At 35.3% G+C, this 10,182-nt stretch overlaps 1 protein-coding gene across 1 annotated transcript in view; it reads left to right on the forward strand.

The window, feature by feature from the left end:
• The window catches only part of SYDE2 (synapse defective 1, Rho GTPase, homolog 2 (C. elegans)), a 49,016-nt gene that overhangs the window by 23,852 nt on the left and 14,982 nt on the right, over positions 1–10,182 (forward strand). Inside the window, exons 5-6 of the mRNA XM_006830996.1 lie at positions 5,913–6,094; positions 9,173–9,404. Of these exons, the coding sequence (XP_006831059.1) occupies positions 5,913–6,094; positions 9,173–9,404 (414 nt within the window). The remainder of the gene's footprint in view (positions 1–5,912; positions 6,095–9,172; positions 9,405–10,182) is intronic.

Below are 10,182 nucleotides of genomic sequence, written 5' to 3' on the forward strand. Positions count from 1 at the left end.
GTTCTACTGGAACTCACATATCTGAGTAAACCTTGAAATATAATTAGCCATCAAGTAGGTCGAAAAATGAAATAAATGAAGTAAATGGAATTTACTCACCATTTAATATGTTTTTAGTAGTTGGTTTGTGTGGAGCACAGAATAAATTGTGATGCATCTACTTTACGAACATTATTCTGCAACAGCAAGAAGAAACACTAGTAGTTGCCATTGATTCCAACTCATGATGACTTCATGTGTGTCAGACTAGAACTTTGCTCCATAAGGTTTTCAGTGGCTGATTTTTCAGAATTACATTTCCAGGCCTTTCGTCTGAGGTGCATCTGAATGGACTTGAACTCCCAACCTTTCAGTTAATAGTTGGGCATGTTAACCACTTGAACCACACAGACACTCCAGAGGATCCTGTTTGTTGTTGTTGTTGTTAAATGCCATTGAGTTGGTTCTGACCCATAGCGACCCTGTATAGGAATTCCGAGGAGCAGCTTGTGAGCTTGAACCACTGACCTTACGGTTTAAACTGACTTTGCAGTCCAGCGCATTAGTCCACAGCACCATACTAGGAGTGCAGAGTATCATGCTAGGACCCTAGACATGTTTAATGCTAGATTTCAATTTTCAGTTCTTATTTTGAAAAATGACACAAAACAACTAATCTTTCAGTAGATGTCTTTTAATTCTGCAGCATAAGTGGATACTTTTTAAAAAGTCTGTTTATCAGTAAATAACCATACATAGGATTTAAAAATTTTCAATGATTCTCTCCAAATATAGTGTGCATTGAATATACCTTTAAAAAAGTGTAATCAGTATTTGTTATAATTCTCCTTATTTGCCTTCAAATTATCATGAAGTAAACAATCTTGATCTCAAGTTAATTTGGAATTCCGTTTATATTAGTAACTGTTAGGTATATTAATTAAATAAAGGATAATGATATTTGAATCATGAGTCTTACTAAGTTATAAAATTATCTTTTCTGGAGATCTTTTAGGTTTTAATTTAATATAATTACATTATAGGGCAAGTCTCAAACTACCAGGGCAAATTGAGTTTTGTAAGAACTAACAAGTCTTGCTTTGTCAAGGAATAAATATGGGGTCCCCTTTTAAAATCGTGCCCTGAGGAATAGTAGTGTCATTATTTGGCAGCTACAGAAAATTGCATTTCCACTTTCTAATTGTAACTCAATTGTTCTCTTTACGTTGAATGTTACTGTTGATTTAGGTGGAGTTAGATTAAAAAATCTAACAATGGGAATCAAGATCACATGATGTAAGTTAAGTAACGAGAATAAACAATTACTGCACATCTGTGTACCAGATGGTTTGTCATATCATCACTTTTAAAGCTTACAGATATTGGTTGCTTATTATATGCCATGCATTTAATCTACCTTTCTTCATATATATGAGTATGTCAAGGAAGGAATTTGGTCAGTATTCTCTTGGCTCCCTGGTGCTGTTCCCAGATTATTATCTTTCTACAAGTCCTGGTGTGGCGCTGTGGGTTAATGTGCTGGACTGCAAAGTCAGTTTGAACCGCAGGGTAGGAGGTTCAAGCTCACCAGGCACTCCTTGGAAATCCTGTACAGGGTCGCTATGGGTTGGAACTGACTTGAGGGCACATAACAAGAACAACAACTGAATAGAAATGTATGTTCCCTTACGACTCTTGCCATGTATTTACACTACCTGAACCTTTTTTATTTAACATTATCTACAGAACTTTTAGACATGCCTATTCATTCATTGATGATTTTGATGTCTCACCTATGGTATTATTTTTATCACAAGTTCTACTATCATTCTATGTGACATTAATATACAAGGAGTTCTGGTAGCGTAGTGGTTATGAATCGGGCTGAGAACCTTAAGGTCAGCGGTTCGAAACTACCAGCCGCTCCGCGGGAGAAAGATGAGGCTTTCTACTCCCATAAAGATTTACACCCTCGGAAACCCTGTACAGGGTCGCTATGGGTCAGACCCAACTCGATGGCACTTAACAACAACAACAACAACAACCAATCCAGAATCTTAGATGCTCATTTCCTGTCATCTCCAGTAACCTTCAATATCAGCTCCATTTTAGTGACTTATTCCTAACATCATAACTTGGCTCTTGTCACCATCCCAAATTGTTCTGCCTCTGAAACTTTGAATTTATTAATATACATGTGCATTCTTTCTACTTTGTAATTATTGCAAAGCTACTATGAACATACTTACATGTATAAATCATTGTGTGGGTATATACTTAGGAGTAGAATGTCTGGATCATATACATGGTAGGTGTACACTTAATTTTTTAAGAAATTATCAAACTATTTTCCAGTTTTTATATCTCCACCAGTAATAATGTTAGAACTGCAATTGTTACACATCATTGCCACCATTTGGTATGGTCAGTCTTTTAATTTTAGCCATTCTGAGAAGTACATAATGGTATCTCATTATAATTTTAATTTTGTACTCCGTAACAAAGATGTCAGCTTAAGGACTAAGGTGCACCTGACCCAAGCCATGGTATTTTCAATAACCTCATATGCATGCAAGAGTTGGACAGCGAATAAGGAAGACTGTAGAAGATTTGATGCTTTTGAGTTACGGTGTTGGAGGAGAATATTGAAAGTGCCATGGGCTGCCAAAAGAACAAACAGATCTGTGTTGGAAGAAGTGCGTCCAGAGTGCTCCTTGGAGGCCAGGCTGACCAGACTTCGTCTCTCATACTTCGGACATATTGTCAGGAGGGACCAGTTGCTGGAGAAGGATATCATGTTTGGTAAGGTGGAGGATCAGAGAAATAGAGGACGATCCCCCAGTGAGATGTATTGGCAAAGTGGCAGCATCATTGGGCTCAAGTGTGGTAACAATTGTGAGGTTGGCTCAGGACTGGGCAGTGTTTCATTTTGTTGTGCATAGGGTTGCTATGACACAGTACCAACTCGATGGCACCTAACAACAACAACTAATAATGGAGTCCTATTGTGGCGCTATAGGATAAGCACTGGGCTGCTAATCTCAAGGGTGGTGGTTCAAACCCATTGGCCACTCTTGGAAACCCTATACAGGGTCCCTATGAGTCGAAACCAACTTGACAGTACTTGATAACAACAACTAATAATAAATAACTTGTTGTTAAGTGCTGTCGAGTAGGTTCTGACTCAGTGACTCTATAGTTTCTGAGGAGCAGCTGGTGAGTTTGAACTGCTGACCTTTCGGTACGGTGCTTATCCTGTTTTGCCACACAATGCTTATTTTTTGTTGTTGGTAAGTGCTGTCCAGTCGGTTCTGACTCATAGTGACCCTGTACAAGGTTTCTGAGGAGCAGCTGGTGAGTTTGAACCACCATTCTTCAGATTAACAGTCCCGTGCTTATTCTGTAGCTCCACACCAGGACTCTATGATTAGTTGTTAGGTAGTACAAAATTAAAACTAAAATGAGATACCATTATGTACCTCTCAGACTTTGCAGTTCAAACCGATCTTACTGTCTGCTGCTTTATCCGATAGTACCATACCAGGAGTCCTCCTGTATATTTTAAATTGTGAAATGTCTATTCAAATTTTTTGCTCATTTGTAAAATTTAGAGATTTTCTTATTAAGGTTTGAAAGTGTTTTATAAATTATAAATGTAAATCCTTTATCAGACATGATTTATAAATATTTTCTCCCAGTCTCTGGATTTCATTGTTAAATCATTATTTGAAGAACAAAAGTTAATTTTAACTTTTTTTTTCTTTTGTGGATGGTGCTGTTGGTGTTGTATATAAGAAATCTTTGCCTAACCTAAGGTTGCAAATACTTTCTCCCATGTTTTCTTCTAGAAGTTTCATGGTTTTAGTCTTTACATTTAGGCCTCTGATATATTTTGAATTAGTTTTTGTATATAGTATATGAGGTAAAGGAGCTCTGGTAGCGTAGTGGTTACTAATCGGGCTGCGAACCTTAAGGTCAGCGGTTCGAAACTACCAGCCATTCCGCGGGAGAAAGATGAGGCTTTCTACTCCCGTAAGGATTTACACCCTCGGAAACCCTGTACAGGGTCACTATGAGTCGGAACCGACTCGACGACACTTAACATATGAGGTATGAATTGATGTTTATTTTTCATATATGGCTATTTAATTGTTCCAGTACCACTTGATAATAAAGGCTCTTTTTCTCCTCTAAGTTACATTGGCACTGTTGTGAAAACCAAATTGACTCTATATGTATGTCATCTACTTTTGGATTCAGTTTTATTTTTTGATCTGTTTACCTATTTTATGTCAGTATCTCACTGATTTGATTAATATAGGCTTACAGTGGGTCTTGAATCCAAGTAATATAAGTCTCTAACTTTACTGGTTCTTTACAAAGTTTTTGCCCCCCAGCAATTCTAGGTCCTTTACATTTCCACGTGAATTGTAGAATCGCTTTGTCAGTTTCAACAAAAAGACTTTTGATTAAGATTGCATTGAATTATAGATGTATTTACACTTTTGGTTAGCAGTCCTGCTTTGGGAATTTATCCTACAGACCAATCTGTGTTCTGTAGAGTGATAAATGTGCAAGGTTTTCAGTGTAGCATTGTTGGGCAACAAAAGGTTAGAAACAATCTAAAAGCCTATCTTGAGGGTATTGAATCAAAACACTGTGGAATATCCATATAGTGGAATAATGCTATGACATGGCTATAAGAAAGATTGAGGACTTTCTCTATATACTAAAATGATCATACTTTTAGGATACAAGGTTAAATGAAAAGGCAAGAAACAAATATACTTTATGTAGGAATAGATGGTGAATAATGATATATTTATATTTGCATAAACAAACGTGTATTGGGACACAGGGTGGATAAAGTCACAGGTTAAATTTAGACTTTAAGTCTTAGGTCGCTAACTAAAGGTCGTGGTTCAAACCCACTAGTGGCTCTGCAGGAGAAAGATATCTCCATCTGCTTCCATAAAGTTTTCAGCCTAGGAAATCATATGGGACAGTTCTACTCTGTCCTGTAGGGTTGCTATGAATTGGAATCAACTTGACAACCTACAACAAAACCAACTATTGATTAAAATTTTCTAAATTATCAAAGGGGAAGCTACCTATATATGCATCTAAGTTCAAACTATAGCTAAGCTGAGAGCATGTTCTCAATCAATATTGCATATACTTAGGTTTTTGCCATCAGAACTGTCTATTTTCCCTTATGATCATGTTCTAGCCTTTAGTTATTATCTATTGTGTTTATATGAAACAACCATTACTCTTTCTTGTTTCCTTTATACAGGTAAGATCTCTTTGATCATAAGCAATTAAGTTGTGGTTGCAATTGATTTCCCTCACTCCTGTTGGTAGTGACAGGTCTGATGTTTTCAGTTATTGGCTGTGGCTTTGTGTTTGGTTTTAGAAATGATGTTTTTCTTTCATAGAATAGTGTAATATTAGAGATTATCGAATCACCCTACTATACATGTTTGGACCATTGGTATTTTTTCATTATTAAAGTCTAGAAAATAAAAAAATATTTATTATTGGAGTTATTTGCCATTAATAATAGTATGCCTAACTTGCTTTATATCCATTTAGAGGAGCTCTTTTTTGACGGAGAGAATCACTTAGGGCATTTTCATCAAGAAACATTTACTTTATGATTAACAAACCTAATGTGTATAGTAGTGTAAGATTATTTATATGCATTTTTAGCAGGCTTTCACAACAAAAAGGCAACTTACAGGAATGAAAAATGCTAGTATTTTGTTTTAATACTTTTTCTGTATGTTGTTGCTCATATTGTTTTAAGAATTTTAAAGAAGTGGGTCACAATAATACTTAAACGTGAAAAAAGATTACCGTAGTTCTTGATCTCACTCTGAAGACCAAATAATCAACTGCTCCTAGTTAATTTGTTTGTTTGTTTTTTAAAGGTGTTCTTAAGGATTATTTAAGGGAACTTCCTTCTCCTCTGATAACAAAACAGCTTTATGAGGCTGTATTAGATGCAATAGCAAAAAACCCTTTGAAAATGTCACTGAATGGTTGTGAGAATGATCCAAGTGACTCCAAGTACACTGTTCACCTGCTGGATTGTCTGCCTGATGTTGAGCAGGTAAGCATGATTGTGTGACTTTTTCCTGAAAGACAGCTCACAAATTATACATAGTTCCCAAACTAAAAATACTTTTTCAAGTGTTTGACATTTGTGGTGCTCATAGGGTTTAAGCTTTGCCTTTATTGGTTTTTAAACAGAATGCGTCTAAAAACTGCTTCTGAAACAGATTAAATCTAGAAAGCAGGTTTTTCTCGTATATGAGGTTAACCTAGACAGGAATGTTGTTGTTAAGTGCCTTGGAGTCAGTTCTGACACATAGCAACCCTGTATAGGGTTTCCAAGGAGCAGCTGGTAAGCTTGAACCACTGACCTTGTGGTTCAGACTGACCTTGCAGTCCAGCACATTAACCCTTAGTGCCATATCAGAATACTCTCCATAAATGTCATTTTATTATTATCTGTTTATTTTTATTATTTTAGATTTATATGTATTATTGTTGTTAAGTGTTGTGAAGTTGGTTTCAATTCATAGTGACACAGTGTAGGGTTTCTAAGGTTTTAAATCTTTGTGGGAGCAGAAATCCTCATCTTTCTTCCTAAGAGCAGCTGATGCACTCAAACCACTGACCTTGTGGTTTGCTGTCCACTGTTTATCCTATGGAGCCAACACGCTTCCTTATAGGTATTATCCTTTACTTATTTTTTAAAAAATATTACATACTTATTGTAGAAAATTTGGGAAGATATAGGAAAGAGGAATGGAAAATAAGAATGATCAATAGGCAATTATTGATCGAGGCAATTACCATGAATTTTTTAGTGTATTTCTTGTTAGTATTTAAAAAGTATACTTGTGAACATTTTTTATATATAATTTTTAACTATTTGGTGGGTAAGGTTTTTAAACTTGGTATTGCAACGTAAGTATTGTAAGTTAATTAAACTGTGACTGTGTACTTAGCTTGGCCTCAAGACTTAGGCAGCCTCTTGTCCCATTTCCTTCCTCCTTACCTCTTTCTGTTATCCTCCTCCTTATGTCTACATCTTGGAGCCAACGTCCTCAGGTATGCTTGCAGGAGAGAGAGGGAAGGATGGTTGAATCTGCAGAACAAGCATTAGCCTAACTTTAGCTGTTGTTCGTAGAACAAAAAGAAAAATAAGAGGAGAGACATGGCTGGGCTTGTCCAGATGAGGCTGACTTTGTCTGGATTTGCTTACCATATAGAGGCAGAAAGTGCAAAAATATGTGGGTAGAAACTTTAAATAAGCCAAATAACTTTACCCACTAGTTTACGATGGCCCCTGAATGTCCTGACCTCTGTCCAATTAGATAAGCAATTAATTGTTCTTCCTTTAGGTTGGGAGATGGAAACAGCTACAAAGAAATGCATTGATGCAGAAGGGTGGAGTGAAGGGGTGGAAATATTCCCTCCACAACACTAGATAAAATTATAAGTGCCACTTTACAGGTGAAGAAAATGCGTATCAGGCTATTTAAATCACTAGCTCCCAAGTGATATAGTTTGTGAGTGTTGCAGTCTGTTACATGAATTTTAGGTTGGTCTGATTCTAAAGCCCACACTGTTAATCATCTTTCTAAAAGCATACAGATCTGACGTGATTTATCACTATGCCCTTTGGCATAATATTTAGGTTTTGAAACTTTTTTTTTGGATTTTTTTTTTTTTTTTTTTGAGTTAGCATTATTTATTTAGAATAGAATCTCAGAAGTGAAATGGCTGGTTTAAATGCTTTTAATGCATGTTTTCCAATTATGCTTCAGAAGAGATTAAGCAATTCCATTTTTGGTTCATTTTACTTAGCAGAAAAACAGCAACAAGACCCAGGCATCTTATTTTAAGTTTCACTTCTTTTCCTTTGAGACTGAACCTAATATAGTTAACCATTTGCAGTTGTATATGTGTGTTTGTGAATAGGACTGTTTTGCAATGGTAATATACTGACAATAGCCTTAACAGGTCAATGTAAATGAGTCCCACTTGTGGTAGGAAATGCATAGTGAAGAAGACAAAGGAACAAATATTTATTGCTTGCAGTTCTTTATGATTCACATTTTTGACTTGTTTTAATTCCAAAATATCATTTATTGTATTATCTAGCTTTCATTCTGTCTTCATTCCTTCTGTCACAGCCAAACATTGAAAGTATTTATTCTCTCTGTCTTCACTTCTTCACATTTATTTATAACCCACTGCAATCTAATTTCCTACTTCATCTCTGTGAACTGGTTCTTGTCAAGGTTACCTTCTAATTACCAAATCTGATTGTCCCTTTTGGCACCAGAAATAATAATGCCATCTTGATTTCCTTTTTTTAAAAATAAGATTTTTAACTTAACAGTTTTTATTTGAAAGTTCTTCAGTAACTTTATAAAGAAGAAATTACATACTCCTTTTATTATTGAATGATTAAATAATTAAATGATATGATTTAATATTAAATTATATGACACTGCCTAAAAAAAAAATAAAATTTCTCCTTCCCATAATACCTAAAGCGTAAATAAAATACTATTGACTGTTCAACTTAATGGCCCACTTCCATTACAAGTTTCTTCAAGGACTTTAAAAAAATTTTTCAATAAATTGTCTTTCATGTCTGACTAAGCTATTTCCTTTTGCATGGTTCATTTACATAAAATGTTTATTAGTTAAGAAGCACATTGGCCTTTTTATAAGTCTTTCACAATTTAGACCATGCTAGAACTTGTCCATGGTTTTCCCTTAGAATTTACCTGAACTTAAAAATTAATGTTGTTACCCTAATCCTCTTTCTGTCATAGTCCTTGCTTTGTCATTTCAGAGGAGGGAAAAGAATAGAGTTCATAATGCATTTTCCTAGGGACTCCAACTGAAATTTGAATGCATTTCTGAACATTTATGGAGGTATATTTTTAACATGTATTGGACTACATTATGTTATTGAAATCTTTGGATCCTAATGCTTATGTAAGAAAACACATTACAAGTTTCAAACATCCAATTTACAAACAAACTTTTGAAACAACCCTATTTAAAAGTAAGATTATCTGTTTATATTTTCTGCTATATATTGCTTCCTTGAATTTACCCATGTATAACTTTATTAAGTGAAATTTAATTTAATTTAATTTAGGCAACCCTAAAGATGTTGTTGGATCATTTGAAATTGGTGGCTTCTTTTCATGAAGTAAATAAGATGACCTGCCAGAATTTGGCCGTGTGCTTTGGACCAGTATTATTAAATCAGAGGCAAGAGACTTCTACCTATAACAACAGAGTCTTTACTGACTCAGAAGAACTTGCAAGTGCTTTGGATTTTAAAAAACACATTGAAGTTCTTCATTACCTACTCCAACTATGGCCAGGTAATGAATATATGGAAACGTTGTTTTTTTTTTGCTACATGTTAGGGTGTTTAAACTACCTAATCATTAAACATACCCATATATGATTGAAGAAAATCTAGATTTAGCTATTTCAGATAGTTATGAATTGATACCTGACTTATAGATTTCTCCACTTGAATTTCCTACCTTTGCTGATATTATCATAGACAGATCAATGTACACATTTTGATTTGATCACATCTTGATTTGAATCCTGGTTTTACCACTTGATAGTAATCTGACCTTGAATAAATTTCTTAACATCTTGCTTTTGTTGTTAGGTGCCATTGAGTCAGTTCTAGTGCATAGTGACCCTAAGCACAACAGAATGGAACACTGTCCCATCCTCACAATTATTGTCACATTTAAGCCGGTTGTTTTTGCTACTGTGTCAATACATCTTGTTGGGGAGGTCTTCCTCTTTTTCTGCTGACCTTCCATTTTACCAAGCATGATGTCTTTCTCCAGGGACTGGTCCCTGCTGATAACATGTCCAAAGTTAGAGACAAAGTCTCACTGTCCTAGCTTCTAAGGAACATTCTGACTGTACTTCTTCCAAGACAGATAATGTTAGTTCTTCTGGCTGTCCATGGTACTTTTAATAATATTATCTAACACCATAATTCAAATGCATCAACTCTTCTCTTTCTTATTCATGTCCAACTTTCACATGCATATGAGACAATTGAAAATAGCATGGCATAGGTCAGATGACCTTAGTCCTCAAACTGATATCTTTGCTCTTAAGTTGTTAAGT

The sequence above is a fragment of the Chrysochloris asiatica genome, unplaced genomic scaffold (genome assembly GCF_000296735.1).
Source record: "Chrysochloris asiatica unplaced genomic scaffold, ChrAsi1.0 scaffold00002, whole genome shotgun sequence".
Taxonomy (NCBI): domain Eukaryota; kingdom Metazoa; phylum Chordata; class Mammalia; order Afrosoricida; family Chrysochloridae; genus Chrysochloris; species Chrysochloris asiatica.